This window comes from Myotis yumanensis, unplaced genomic scaffold (assembly GCF_028538775.1).
Source record: "Myotis yumanensis isolate MYYU_CA2020_CCGP unplaced genomic scaffold, mMyoYum1.0.hap1 SCAF_13, whole genome shotgun sequence".
Lineage (NCBI taxonomy): Eukaryota > Metazoa > Chordata > Mammalia > Chiroptera > Vespertilionidae > Myotis > Myotis yumanensis.
In genome coordinates this window covers 44,686,783-44,701,372 of record NW_027223764.1, presented here as the reverse complement: position 1 = coordinate 44,701,372, position 14,590 = coordinate 44,686,783, and the positions used below count along the sequence as shown (strand labels likewise).

Sequence of the window (14,590 nt, the reverse complement as noted above, 5' to 3'; positions counted from 1 at the left end):
CTCTCTCATTTGCTAATAGGAAACTTACGGTGATGATTTAATATTTTACCCATTACTCTCTTGAACAATAGGACTTGGGAGGGGCAGAGGATGCAAGGGGCTTGGCTGTAGTTGGTTGAGGGAGATAGAAATTACTGAGGATTATTTCCCATTGATTCATCCCCAACAGCGCCAGAATTCCAGTCTGCAAGTACCACTCACTCTCCCTTGGGTAAGAAGTGTCCTTCAGACAGGACTGCCTGTCCATTAAACATTCCTGGGGGGCAAGCACCAATTCTTAGGACTGAATTTCAAAAGGATAAAAAGGATCTTTTCGAAATTACAGAAAAACAAACATGTATCTTTAAAAATCTTGTTTAGGCAGGGTGTGGGGCAAGAATATAAAAGCAAGGATAGGAGACATGATTTGGTTAAAAATTAAATGCAGCATTTCAGCTCAGAACAATACGAGTTAAGAATGAATGATAAGGCCTCAGCACAGACCTCTGCCGGCAGTGACAAAGCATGAAGCGCCTGGGAGTGGCCCTGCTGGGACGCTGGGCAGAGCGACTCCCAGCACCTCTGCCCCTCCAGCGGCAGAGAGCACCAGGACACAGTGTGTTCATGGGGTGGCTACCTTGGGTGGCCACAGCAGGGGGACAGGGACGAGGGGTTTCCCTGGCACAGACACTGCTCAGGAGCACGGAGAAGACAATCGTGATTCTGTGATTTCCTCCTGACAGACTGAGATTTGATTTTATCCTGTGGGAAACTAGAAGGAGTAAATTGTGGAGGGGTAGGAAGTGAATCCAGGACCCATATACTGAGGCTCCCCCAGAGGCCAGCTTCCCCTACAGCAGTGAGGCTCACTTCTGAAGGGTCCAGGTAGCACAGCCAGGGAGCACCAGCAGGTCAGCAGCAACATGGAAAGCCCAAAACAAATTTTGAAGGCATAGTGATTCCTTCTTAACTGACTTGCCGGGTCCCTGGGTCTCGGGAGCCTGGCGGGGGAATAGGGAGCAGGGAAAGGAAGCAGACAGGGTATTGTACCCTGGGAACAAGGACAGAGCAGGGTGTCTGGCTAGTGTTCACACTTGGATTCTGAGCTTATGTGAAGTCCATGGGCTAGAACCCAGTCTGCCTATTGGGAGCATGTGCAGGAGTATAACTGTTTGAGGATGCAGACACATTTCAGAGTGTCCATGACAAGAGAATAAATGCTTTCTAATGTGAAGAGGCCCCATTCCTTTCTGTTATATCAGGCCAGGATGTGGCTTTCAGCCCCCCAGCAATTCTGGGTGGCTCCTGGAGCTCAGATCATTTTCATACTGTTTAGTAGGGGTTTCTGTGCCCACCAGGTTCAATCGGGTGCCTACTGGTACCAGGGAGTCTTTCTAACCCAGCGCAGTGTAAATCCAGCATCAGTTCGAATTTTGATGGAAGCTGCTTCTGCCTCTCGAACAGTCTCCTTCACAGACTGCATGAGGTTCTGGGCGTTGTGAACCAGCATCTCCGTCGCCTGCAGGGGAAGAGGACCTCCATCACTCAGTGCCGGACGCAGCCGCCCTGCCTCCAGGACCAGTGTAAGCCAGGAGTGGACTGCCGTTTCCATGACCTGCTCCTGGCAGGCCCCGTACTTGTCACGTCACTGTTGGTGTAGCCGAATCACCAAAAAGACTCCAAAACTGGCCCCTCACTGTGCACTATACCCTCCAAAGGCCTCTAGTGTATACCTTCCTGATCTTCCAACAAGCTCTTGCCTCCAGCTGCCGCTGTGCCCTCCACTGAAATGCTCTTCCAGGTCTCCCGTGGCTCACCTTTAGCTCCTTTAGACGCCACTCGATTGTCACCCTAGTGCGGCTTTCCCTGCTCACCTTATTTTAAATCACCTTCCCAACTCCCAACAGTCCTCATCCTCCAATTCTTTCTTCATTTTTCTCCATGGAACCCATTACCACTAACTGCTGTACTACACGTTTTACCTAGGTTGTTTTATCTGTTTTATCTAAAAATTAGGTTCCATCAGGACAGAAATTTGTGTCAGTTTTGTTCACGCTTGTACCTCTGTGTTAGGAGAGTGCCTGTCACATAGAGGTATTTCATAAATATTTAATTAATGAATGAAAAACAATAATTAAATGAACAAACCAACCACCTTACAAATCCATGAAAATCTAGTTAAGTACATCTTCTACATACACAAACTTACAGGACTGGGATCAATCACACTGACGCTCTACCATAGCAAGTCAGAGAACTTACCAATCCATTAGCCCTTAATTCTTTTTTTTTTTTTTAATTCTTAACTGTTTTTGAGCCACAGAACCTGCAATTTTATGAAAAATGCTCACATCTGCAAAATTTGTGCATGCAATCAGAGAGTTTGTGGGCTCTGAGAGGCATAACTAAAATAGGCTACAATTCTTGAAAGTTGATCTTTTCACTTGGTCAACAAAGAGGCTAAGGCCTAGAGCGGTCGGAGACTTGCCAACCAATCTCACACAACAGGATAAGCTTGCAGTCGTGTTTTTCTACCTCGTTCAGTTTCTATCTTTCTTTATTGGACTACTTAATAGAACACAGTAGATATTCCCAAGATATATTTTTGTTGGTTATTTAAATAAGTCTGAAACTCTGAGCCTTATCCTTCCCTGGTTTTTCACCTTCCTTTTCTTGGGGCAGAAGAGACCACATGAGAGGAAACAGCCCAGTGCCCACACCTGCCTAGAGTACATGGAAGCGAGGGGTGAAGATCTGGTTCCATGGTTGGGAGAAGAGAGAGATAGGGGAGAGCTGGGATTAAGGCATGGAAGTGAAGGCAGAATCCTGGCACTGTCTCATCTAACATCTCCCTCGCCTCGGCTCCTGGCCTAGAGGTCAGAGGCAGTCTCCCAAGCTGTCTGTGAGTTCCCCAAGGGGAGGGCTTGTGTCTGTTTTTGAAACTACCCTATACAGTGCCTAATTCAGTCCCACCTACACAACCAGTGTATGATGAGCTTGCCTGAGCAGTTCAACAAAATACGTGCTACCTACCATAAGAAGCTGGGGATCTGGCTCACAACAGAGCCTACTAGAGAGGAGATACAGGAAAGAAAAGGTGTTCAACTGGGGGCTTTCTGAAAGACCTGGGCCACATTTCCAGGGGGCAGGGAAGGAGGACAACTCCAAGAAGTGGTTGCCAGGATACAAACAAGAAGCATGGCTGCAGGGAACCCGCCCGCCATCCTTATTTCAATCTGTCAAAGAAAAGCACCTCCTCTGAGTTGTCATCCCAGGGTCAGCACGGGATCCTGACAAGCCTACACTAGGCGTCCTCCCTGAGGTGCTTATCCCCAGGAAGCCAGGAGCAGACGTCCTCTCCAGCCGGAAGGTTACCGTGGGACCAGAGTGGACAGGCACTGGAGGCTCAGGAGAGCCAGGGAGGAAAAGAATGAGTCCAGTCCTCACTGCAACGGATTGAGACACTGAAACCTCCTAGGCCTCCATCTCCCACCTGTAAAATGACCAAAGCCGCACAAGAGTTTCACTTTACTTTCCAAATTTCTGCTGCGTCTCCAACACAGATGCTCTTCAGAGAGAAGTGAAGACTCCACCCCACATACTGAATACTCAATTCACAGGTAAAATCTTCCCAAAGCAGAATTAAATTGCTAAGAAGTGGCACAGGCACTGCTGGCCAGAAGCCAGAAGCAGCAGGCACGTACCTGCTCAGACTCCTCATCACTGATGTTGGTCCGGCCCAGCATGGTGGCCTTCACTGTGGACAGGATTTTGAGCTGGGTGCTTATGGTTGGGATTCGCTCACACACCTGAAAACAAATGTTTCGTTAGTGTTTTTCTTGCCTGCAAGTTCCTTGAGGACAAAACTTGTCCACCTCTGTATTCCCAGTGGCTGGCGTGCAGAAGGCACTCAATAAATTAGCAGCAGGATTCCACCTGCTTCCTTCTAAGGATCAGTATAGTCCCTTTGTCCAGAAATGGAAGCATTGAGATTCTTTCATTTGATTAGGAAATAAACTTCCCTGAATCTGTCTTTCCCAAACACACATGTGTATTTCCCCTTTCTGCTGCATCTTTCTACTCTGACGTGCCTCCTCCTCCTTCTTCGCCCACTTCTCTTTCCTGCTTTTCTCCCTCCCACGTCCCACCACCCCAACACCAACACACACACACACACACACACGCACACACGCACACACGCACACATGCACACACACACTCCTGAGTACCTGTAAGAGGTTGGTTCTAATCCGCTTATCTGTGCACTGCTTGGCAACCTCCTTGGCCAACCGAGTCACCTCATCTGAGGCCTTGGCGATGTCCTTGGCACATTGGATCAATGCCCGCTTGGTACCACTGCCCCCTCTTACCAGCCGAGACATCTCAGCCATCAGCAGAGCCATGCGCTTGGCTGCTGCAATGATGTCATTGCCCTAGAGAGAGGCAAATACACAGGGTGAGCTCAGCCCACACTCTGGCCACGTGAGCAAAGGAAGTAGGAGCACAGAGAGAAGAGAAGGGAGCCTGCTGCTCCAGCAGTCCTCTGGAAGGTGAGAAGAAGATAGAGAGACTGTGCTCGAGGGGCATGGATAGCACAGGAGAGACAGAGAGAGCGAGACAGGGCACTCACCCTAGCACTCTTGAGAGAGAGTGGGAGAGAAACCACCTGGCTGAAAAGGGAAGAACTGGGAATTAGTCTGAAAGGGCCCCGTGTGCACCCCAGGCATAGCACTAGACAAGCACTTCAGCATCTCCAGGTTAATCATGTCAATGAAACGGGGATGGGAACACGAGGCTGGTTAAACAGGCATTCCCTTTCCATGGAGAGAAGCAGTAGAACTGGCCTGAGGGGAAAAATACAGAGGAGCCATCACAGATGCTGAACTCATCCTCTTCATCCTCGCCCTTGTTACAAAGAGCAGTCAAGGGCTGTCTCTGCCAAACCAGAATTTAAAACCCAGTAACCATGATCGGCCACGATGAAAAAAGATGTATTTTGTGACCTAGACTATTCCTACCCTCCCTCCACTGCCTCTTGTTTGCCCTGTTAGCCTAAGGCAGTGGTCGGCAAACTGCGGCTCGCAAGCCACATGCGGCTCTTTGGCCCCTTGAGTATGGCTCTTCCACAAAATAACAACTTCTGCGCATGGGCCATGAAGTTTCAATCACACTGTACATGCACGCCCGCACGTGGCATTTTGTGGTATTTTGTGGAAGAGCCACACTCAAGGGGCCAAAGAGCCGCATGAGGCTCGCGAGCCACAGTTTGCCGACCACGGGCCTAAGGGAACATATTATTTTAATTTTTCACATTAAGAAAGGCCAATAATCAATTCTTCCATCTCCTCAGGTAGGTGGCTGCAACTAAAGAAAATTTCAGCAAAGAAGATGCCATAGGAGGCATCAGGAAAATAAAATCATGAGTTGAGCTGTAAATGGAACCCTCACTCCAACTAACAGCAGTTTATCTCAGATTTGGCATTTTGGTTCATTAAAACCCTTATGGGTCAATAAAGAATTGTGTAACCAATTTATTTTATGTGTCCTCAAAAGGCTCTCTTTTGGCTAATAACAACCAAAAATAACAACTGCACTGTTCAAACTACCCAAAAGGTCAGGCCGTACTCATTTTTCCCCTCATGCTTTTTCGTCGCTATACGATGCAGTGAGGCATACACAAACCAGGCCACGGCAGTGCTCGTGCCGGACCTCACAGGCACCATGACGCGGCGGAGCACTTATGCCAGAAGGTGTGTGACATCTCAGGCAGGACTTGAGGCCGGAGAACGCAGGTATATGAAGTTGAGAACAGGGTGTTAGACAAGGCCGCCTGGGCCCACCTCTTCCAGGGCAGACCTGGGGTCATTCTAAGACTTCATGACCTTGTTAGAAGACAGTGCAGTGCCAGGTTAGTTATTACCCATCATTCTTCAAACCCTTTCTTGCAACATGCGACCTTCAAGGAGAAAAAAAGTGATCACTCCCACCCGCACACCCCCACTAGCTTTGGTTCAGTCTCTAAGGCCAAAGCTCTGTTGCTGCCTGTCCTGCAGCCTTGAGCGCTCTCTGGCCCCTCCCACTGAAACCTGGCCAAGCACTCAACAAAGCCCCTTTCCCTGTGGGTTCCCATTAAGGCCAGAGCGGCCCCTCAGCCAAGTGCAGGGCAGCAAGCAGCCCTCCCAGAGAGCTGCCATAATGAAGCTGCTTCTCACCGTGACCACCTCTGCCGAGCCACCAGTGCATCAGTGAGAGGCCAGTGGCGGGAGGGGGAGACAAGCACGGTGACCTCTTAATGGTCTACAAGGTTCCTGACCTGCAAATCATTGAGAAGCGCATCCATGGCTGCCCAAGGGCTATAATCTTCCCATAGTGGCCAGGAGGTTTGTAAAAAAAAGAATCTTTTCAAAAAGTGCCCCAGCTCTCTCTAGCCCTCAGACATAAATGCAAGCCCCTTAACCTGGCATTAGCAGATCTATCAAACTTGTGAAGCCAGTCCCAACAAGGTGCAGACAGACAGATGCTGGCCCTGCCCAGACTCACAGGACCGCGAAGATCACGAGTGATGCAATGTGTCAAGGCTGCACATGGCCGGATGCATAGGGAGCAGCCCCAACTGGGGGTGCTAACCAGTACCTTACTAGACCACTTGGTAGCTTCCCGATGCAATGACTGAGCCGCGGCCAGAATGGGCTGGTTGACCGGCTGATTGGATGGCATTAACAGCAGCTCAGGTTCATAATCGTCTTCCGTGTCAGGGGGGACAGGGAACCCAACAGCATCAGCCGCGTCTGCCTCAGCTACAACACCTATACCTACCTTAGCGGCTGGGGGACCCGGCTTTGTCGATGGCAGGAAGGATGAGAAACAGGGACAGTGTTAGTAAGAGCAGCAGGACTTGGGGAACTGGCTGCAGCTGGTTTAGTAACCAAAGCTTGCCTGGGACGGGAGAGGAAACGGCATGTTCTCCAGGAGCCAGGTGGACCACGCTCCGCGGAAGGGGAATCCCTGCCTCCAGCCTCAGCCCAAGCCCCCTGTTCACATGAGTGAAGGAAGGAGACTCACACCAGTGGCAAAGGGTTTCCAGAGAAACAGTTATACTACGAAAGCAAGTAGCATCCTTTTTTATACACTTACTACTGAAATTAAACTTGCCAAGAATAATTCTCAAGTCAGAATATTTTCCAGGAACCAAACAATTAAACAATAGCTCATTGCTTTCAAAAGGAATCCAGAGAGAAAAAGTAAATTCAGTCACACAAGTGGCTTGGAGCAGAGTGAAGTGAACACCCTGCTGGCCCATATGGGTGATGTTGTACATCTTCCTGGACACAGGAAGTGACTGGGATCAGTTCTGCAGCTGCTGGATGCGGATTAATATTTCCTTCAGGAGGTAAAAGTCCCAGAATTAAAAGTGATACATCAGCCCGGCCTGTGTGGCTCAGTGGTTGAGCATTGACCCATGAACCAAGAAGTTGCTGGTTGATTCCCAGTCAGGGCACATGCCTGGGTTGTGGGCACCATCCCCAGTAGGGGGCGTGCAGGAGGCAGCCAATCAGTGATGTTTCTATCTCATCGATTTTTCTATCTTTCTATCCCTCTCCCTTCCTCTCTAAAAGTCAATAAAAACATATTTTTTAATTGATTTTTATGGACAGCAAGCCAGGAAAGAGGCAAGGAAACAAACACAGTGGTCAGTGAAAAGGACACATCAAGTTCCCTACTGTCCAGAGACACCTGGTCCAGCCTTCCATCACAGGGAAAGCCCGGCCTTCAGACCAGCTCTCTATCTCCTCGAGGCCTTCAGAGGCAATGCTCTTGCAATCTCACATGCGTCCATTGCTGGCACTGACTCAGAGAGCTGGTCTGTGGGTACAGCCTATATCTCTCCTGTTGCTAAATAGGCTTCTCACTCACTCCACACTCAATTTACATATTTCATAGATAAGACAATACATGGACTTGGCCACTGAGCCAGGCTGAGCTCAGAGGAGCTCACATTGGTGCCCATGAGAGAACAGAAGCCAGGAGGGGGAGAGGATGAATGTACTACCAGGGACAGGGATTCTGAAGGGCCAGGGGAGGAGTCCGAAAGATCCGATGCTGACAGTAGGCTGGGGGGAAGAAAAGGAATTGCCTCAACCAAGCAGAACCACTTATATGAAAAACAGTGAGCACAGATTCATTGCATCAAACATCTCTCACAAAAGGAAGAAGGAGTCTGTGTGGAGTTTTATTTGAGGTTGCTATCACTCCTAAGGTCTTATCCTGCACAGGAAACCTGTCTCATAGGTGATGACAAAGTTGGAGGATTCGGGGCAAACGTGGACTCAGGTACCATCTAAATCCTGTCACCTAAACTCAGTCTCCACCAGCATCCATCCCCAGGCCTTAGAGGACAGGCCAGTCACTGCTCTGGGGCTTAGAGTCCCAACGTGAACAAAGACAGATAAACAGACACACAAACACATACCACCACCCCAAACACACATGGTTCAAGCAGCTCCTGACTTCACATAGCTCAAAGCCAGCGATCTCCTGATGCTCCAAACCGGAGACAGCCAGACCTAAGGACTTCTGGCCAAAATGGCAAAGCGCAGTACATGTGACAGCCAATGCTGTTTGCCCCCAAGTTTTATCTTTATCTCTACAGTCCATGCATACTTTGTGTTCTGTTGCACAATGTATCTGGGTTTAATGCAATGTAATTTAAATTCGCTTTAAAATCTTCGAGTAAAACCAACCTTCATTGTCCCTCCACCCCCCCTCCCATGTGCACTGACATCCCGTGAGTGGTCCCAGGGGAGTGCATGCCCCAGATGCAGAGATACAATTACAAATAATGCCACAGGCAGGTCCAACACCAGCAAGGTCGTTCCTTCTTAGAACCTGGGCTCAGAGCTAACAGTTCAGAGAAACATAGAGTTAAATAACAGCCTGAAAAAAACAAGATCAGCTGCATGTTGACCCTGGGGAACAACAGTCAGTACGAGAACTTGAGCCGGCTGAGGGTGTGAAAAGAAGAAGGCAAATGGATGCTGGAATAAAGATCGAGGGTCATATTAGGGAGAGTTAAGAACTGAGTTAGGACTACGTGTCACTGCAAGGTTAGAACAACGTTTAGCTCTTATCTAGAAAAGCTACCACTCACTTAGGGGGAAAGAGGCCAAAGTTATTCACGGGGCATGACTGCTGTAACGACCACATTTCTACCAACCACATTAATATGTGCACTTTCCTGTTGGTTGAGCTGGAATTAGCCCGGAACTGTCTTGAGTTGAGGGGTGAGAGGATTCTGAGAAAGAGACATGGCTCCTAAGACACAATCTACTTGCTTCTATGAAAAAACAGGGAAAATGTCAACATTGCATCCAGCTGTAGCAGAGCCCACAGGAGACAGTTTCATGTTTGGAGAGATGATCATTAGCAAGAGCACCTAAAACATTCAGCCATCCCAGGATAGAAAAGCAATTTTTAAAAGACGCCATATACCCAGGGTGAGGCCCCTGACACCCTACTGCACAGAACTGTCTTCTCCGCCACAGGCATCCCCGCCCTCCCTTGCGCTGCTAGAAGGAGAAACCGTCAGGCACCAGGAGCATCTCACTAAGCCACAGTGAAGAGGAGGCTCACACTATGGCCAACAACAGGAACCAACACAGAGAGGGGGTGACTCTCCAAACAGACTCTTCTTCTGGGTGTTGTGCGCAGTTCCTCATCCTTTCTCCACAAGAAAAGCCTCATTACTTACCTTGCTGGACCATTTGCGAGCTTCATCGTGGAGCTGCCTGGCAGCCATCATCATTGGCTGGTTAATCACCTCCCCGGCTTTCTGCTCGGGGAACTCTTCATCCTTCTCCTCTGGTGGTGGGGGCCTGGGCGGAGGGACCTCCCCCTCAGGCAGGGGTGGTTTGGGAGGAGCAAACTCATCTGTCAGCTAAGAAAGAATTGCCAGGCTGTAAGTAAAGCCCCAGGAAAGACTCCCCCCTAGAATTCTTTCCTTTCCTCTAAAGAGCATCCCCAGAAAAGCCACCCACATGCATTCCACGTAAGACCACCCACATTGAGCACAGCAACCACCTGCTTCCATCACAACAGAAGCACATTTTCTTTCTTTTTCCTCCACAAAAAGCTAGCAGCTACTGTTTTAGACATATCCCAGGGAGGTGTGCACAACACTATCAGACTAAGGATTCTCAAGGAAGATCTAAGAGCTGGCCCTGACTCTGTTGAGGGGAAGCTGCATAGGCAAGTAACTTCTCCTTGGATAATGAGGAGCAGCTAGACCAAATGACCTCTTGATTCTAAATGTCATGACTCTATTGATCACATAAGAAGCCATCCCAGCCTGGCCAGTGTGGTTCAGTGGTTGAGCATCGATCTAGGAACCAGGAGGTCACAGTTTGATTCCCAGTCAGGGCACATGCCCAGGTTATGGGCTTGATCCCCAGTAGGGGGCGTGCAGGAGGCAGCCGATCAATGATTCTCTCTCATCATTGATGTTTCTATCTCTCTCCCTTTCCCTTTCTCTCTGAAACTAATAAAAAATAAAAATTAAAAAAGCCACCCCAGAATAGCCATCCCTGGCCCTAACCACCCACCAACAGCCAGCTGGAAGGAATAAATGAAGCACTGAAGGTCAGGGAAGCACTATTCCTTACCTATGGGCCCAGTGACCCAATTTTGTCCTCAACCAACTCAGAAAATTATATCTTTTACTGACATTAACTATGGGACAGTAAATCAAATTAATGCCTTGAAAAGCTATTCCCAAAGTCAAGCTATTTTCAATACTATCAGAGTAAATGTCTAATATAGTCACTATTTCTGATTTTAGAATTTGCATCTGCAAGATAATGCCCAGCCAACCTCCTCCTAAACCATTTACCTGTAGAGGAATAAATTCATTGTACTTAGGGAGACATCAAAAGATTTTAAATTATAGTTGGGGGGGAGGGTAAAACCTTTTTAATAATAAAAGGATTGTATCGCTTTTGTTACTAAAAATGTCAAGTAACAGTGATTCTCAACCTTCCTGATGCCGCGACCCTTTAATACAGTTCCTCATGTTGTGGTGACCCCCAACCATAAAATTATTTTCGTTGCTACTTCATAACTGTAATTTTGCTACTGTTATGAACTGTAATGTAAATATCTGATATGCAGGATGTATTTTCAGGGGTCGCGACCCACAGGTTGAGAACCGCTGGGAGAAGAACCTACATAAGATTGTAACCGCCTCAGTTTTGCCATTATCAACTGGGAACACCTGAAACCTCACCACGAGGGTGCAGACTATTTCCCCACCCGCTAACCTGCCCCACTAACTCCTCACTCAACACATCCACACTTACCGAGTGACTCCCCGCCACGCCCCATCGCAGCAGGCCAACGCCCAGAGTCCCGCCCACCCACGCACACCATACAGGAGCACTGGGTTAGGACTCCGCTAGATTTAGGAGTGAAAACCAAGTGGTGCCTTTAAGATTCAAGCAAAGGCTAAACAAAGGCCCCTGGTGACTGAGGCTCCAGAACACAATCTGCCTTTCTCTTGCTGCAGCCCCACACCCTGCTGCTCAACCCTCCATCTCTGGGGTAACTTACGCGGAGCTGCTCAAGGTCTGGCGGAGGAGGTGGGAAGTCAGGCTCCTGGGGTTGGAAGGCTTCTCTGACCTTGGCCACAGCTCCCAGGATCCGATATCCCGAGTCCAGGAAGCTCTTTTGCAGGCCTAAACACAAGACGCCCTCACTCTCAGCTGGGCAGGTCAGCGCCCGGGAGCACTGTCTGTCCAGCAGCAGAACTGGTTTCCATGAACAAAAGCTGGATGTCAAGCTGCCAGTAAGCCCTGCAGGCAGTGACTGAGGGGAAGGGAGGTGAGGCAAGGCGGACGACCTGGGTCTCCCAGTCAGAGGGTCACAATGAATAGCTGTTCCCTGTAGAGCTCAGGACGCCTTCTTGCCTGTACAGCTAACAAGCACTCAGGACATTCCTGGGCGTGAACACTGGGCTCAGCTGGTGTTCGTCACCTCTCTTCTGAGATAAGTCTGCTCCACGCAGACGAGGGGAGATAACAGTGTCCACTGAGCACACATTCCCAGCAGCACTTCTCACCTTTCTCCCTGCTCCTTTGCTGCACTTGGCACTCAGCCGATTAACCCCTATGTTGAGTTGCTACTACTAACTGTGTCCGGTTACCTGGAATTCAGGAATCTACTCAAACTATTAGAAACTCCCTTAGGAAACCGAGCATGTCTGTAGTGATGTTGGGTTGAGGGTACTAGCAGGACTCGGCCTGGGCTAGGGATGACTACATTCTACTCAGACAAGGCTGGAAACATTGGATGCTCGGAACAGAAAGGAATTCAGATGTTTCCAAGCAAAGGAGTGGTAACACCTTTCATAGGAGTGATGAAAATATGATGTAATTCAATGAAAGAAAACCCTGATTTTTTTGGTGTAGAACCAGGAGAACCAAAGGTCAAAGTAAGCCCTCCAGATTTGACAGAAATAGAGAACGTTTTACAGAGAAAAAGCATTTTAAGAAAAGCAGAAGAGAAATGATGCCAGTTACATAAGCTAAACAGTTGGTAGATTGGTGATCAAGTATCTTTTGGGAAATTTCCAAAATCATGACTAAACAGGGCCAGGCACTATGTTAGTCAGGCAACATTATCAAGTGCAGAGAAACTAGCTTACAAAAAAACTACCAGTATTGCAGAAAGTATCCTGTCCAGTACTATTGTAGATAGGAAAGGATTAACCCAGCATTCTCACACTAAGAATCGGGAGGTGTTGCTCCCAGACTTTGTATGTGATGGCAGGGAGGTCCCCATCCTCTCACCACCTGTCAGCTTCCCGACTAACCTCTCAGCTGAGTGACCCGCACCGCACCCTGCTTACCGGGGTCAGAAATGTTCCCAGCCACGGCCTTGGCATCCATCACCATTGGGGAGATGGTTTTGCTCAGTTCGTCGGAGGCGGCCTTCACAGCCTCCCGGAACTTGGGATCCTCAGAGTTCTCCACCTCCCTCTTTGCCACCAGCAGGATCCGGTTGGCCCGGCGAGCAATGCTGGTTGCCCCAGCGACCAGCATCTGAGGCTGAATGTTGGCCATGGCCACTTTGCACTTGTCCAGGTCTTTTTTAATGGCTTCTTCGGAAGCATCCAACAGAGATTTGGTATCGATGGCTTCGTCCACCAGCCCTGTCGGGAGAACAGAAATGCAATTTAGTTTCTATTTTGAAGAACTGAGACTCCAAAACCCTGTTGTCCAAGTTTCTTATGTGAAAGCACAATACCCAGAATCCTCTCCTTCAGCTCAAAGTCCTCCTTACACAATCCAAAGCTTCCAGGTGAATACCACAGTAGGAAACACAGAGATGTGGCCCAGGAGGCCACCTAGACTCACGGCATTCACACAACAGTGGTCACTGGCCGCCTCCTGTCTACCACAGACGAGCAGAACTGCGACGGCTTCGGGAGGAAACAAGGATTGCGTCGGAAACCTTCGCCACATTATCTGTTACTAACGTTTTCTCCCTCCCATCTTACTCCCCAGCCATCTGTTGCTTGTTGGCAGCGTGTAGTGGCCCAGCTGAGCCACAGGAGGACTCCAATAACCCTCACAGCCTGCTTCTCGTGTCTGTTACCTCTCTTCAGGCACCTCAGCAGCTCCACTTTCATCTCTGGCTGCTACGGACCCCGCACCCCGTCACAGCAGGCTCTGCAGGGCGGCAGGGAGCCTACATCCGTCTCTTCCCTCCTCGCCTATCCCTCCCTCCACTGAGTGAAGAAGACTCCGAGGTGCCACTTCCACTGCGCAGGCACAGGTCTGGAGGTGTTGCTGTCTCCTTTTTTTCAAAAACGACGTAGTTGATAAGTTGGAGGAAACTCTGAGACAAGTTGTATTAAATGGTAGCTATTGTGGTTCCTTGAAATGTGAACCCACTGAAAATGACAGGGACACTTACTGTATCCACAAACACCGCCTCCCGGCCTCTGAAACCGAACTCTGGCTCAGACCGAGCAAAGACACTATTCAAAGAGAAGATAGGAGCTGCAACAATGAACATCACACCGGGAGGGCGGCATTAAAATAAAAGGGACTCAAAGAGTCTCTCTTCAGACAAAGTTGCAAGGCTTGAATGAGAAGCCGCCGCTGCTCAGCCTTAATCAGGGCCAAGTACACTGTCGAGCACATGACCGTCCCTTTATCCAATTACAGCTGAGAAACACAACCGGTCCCGCTCAGGTTTCTCAGGACTCACTCCATGGATTAGACAAGGACTCTGCACACAACTCTACCTGTCATTTTTTCAACATTATCGATCCACTGGTTCTTCATAGTCTCAAAATGTTCGTAAGCAGCTTGGTTTCCAGGATTCCTGAGCAGGATGCGAGCAGCGGAGACGACCTGGCAATGACAAAACCACCTTTAAACATCAGAGCACCCTTCCACTCCAATACGAGCCCTCAGTGAAGCCTTCTCCTCTCTCCCTGCAGGTGGCAGTATAAAGCCAAAAATCAGGAGGTCTCTCAGCCTGAACACATTAGGTTTGGTCTCATAAATAGCTCCCCAGGCAAAAGGTTTTCCTCTCACAGCCTGATTTTAAG

The 14,590-nt window shown here is 49.0% G+C and overlaps 1 protein-coding gene across 2 annotated transcripts in view; it reads right to left on the bottom strand.

The window, feature by feature from the left end:
• Positions 1–338: 338 nt before the first annotated feature.
• VCL (vinculin) overlaps positions 339–14,590 on the bottom strand; it is a 110,788-nt gene continuing 96,536 nt past the window's right edge. Inside the window, exons 15-22 of one of the 2 annotated variants that reach the window (XM_070433033.1) lie at positions 14,282–14,390; positions 12,878–13,180; positions 11,581–11,705; positions 9,728–9,913; positions 6,613–6,816; positions 4,209–4,412; positions 3,684–3,788; positions 339–1,498 (exon numbers count right to left, since the gene is read on the bottom strand). In XM_070433033.1, coding sequence (XP_070289134.1) covers positions 1,352–1,498; positions 3,684–3,788; positions 4,209–4,412; positions 6,613–6,816; positions 9,728–9,913; positions 11,581–11,705; positions 12,878–13,180; positions 14,282–14,390 — 1,383 coding nt within the window. In that variant the 3' untranslated portion in view covers positions 339–1,351. The remainder of the gene's footprint in view (positions 1,499–3,683; positions 3,789–4,208; positions 4,413–6,612; positions 6,817–9,727; positions 9,914–11,580; positions 11,706–12,877; positions 13,181–14,281; positions 14,391–14,590) is intronic. The other variant, XM_070433034.1, reaches the window with a different exon arrangement.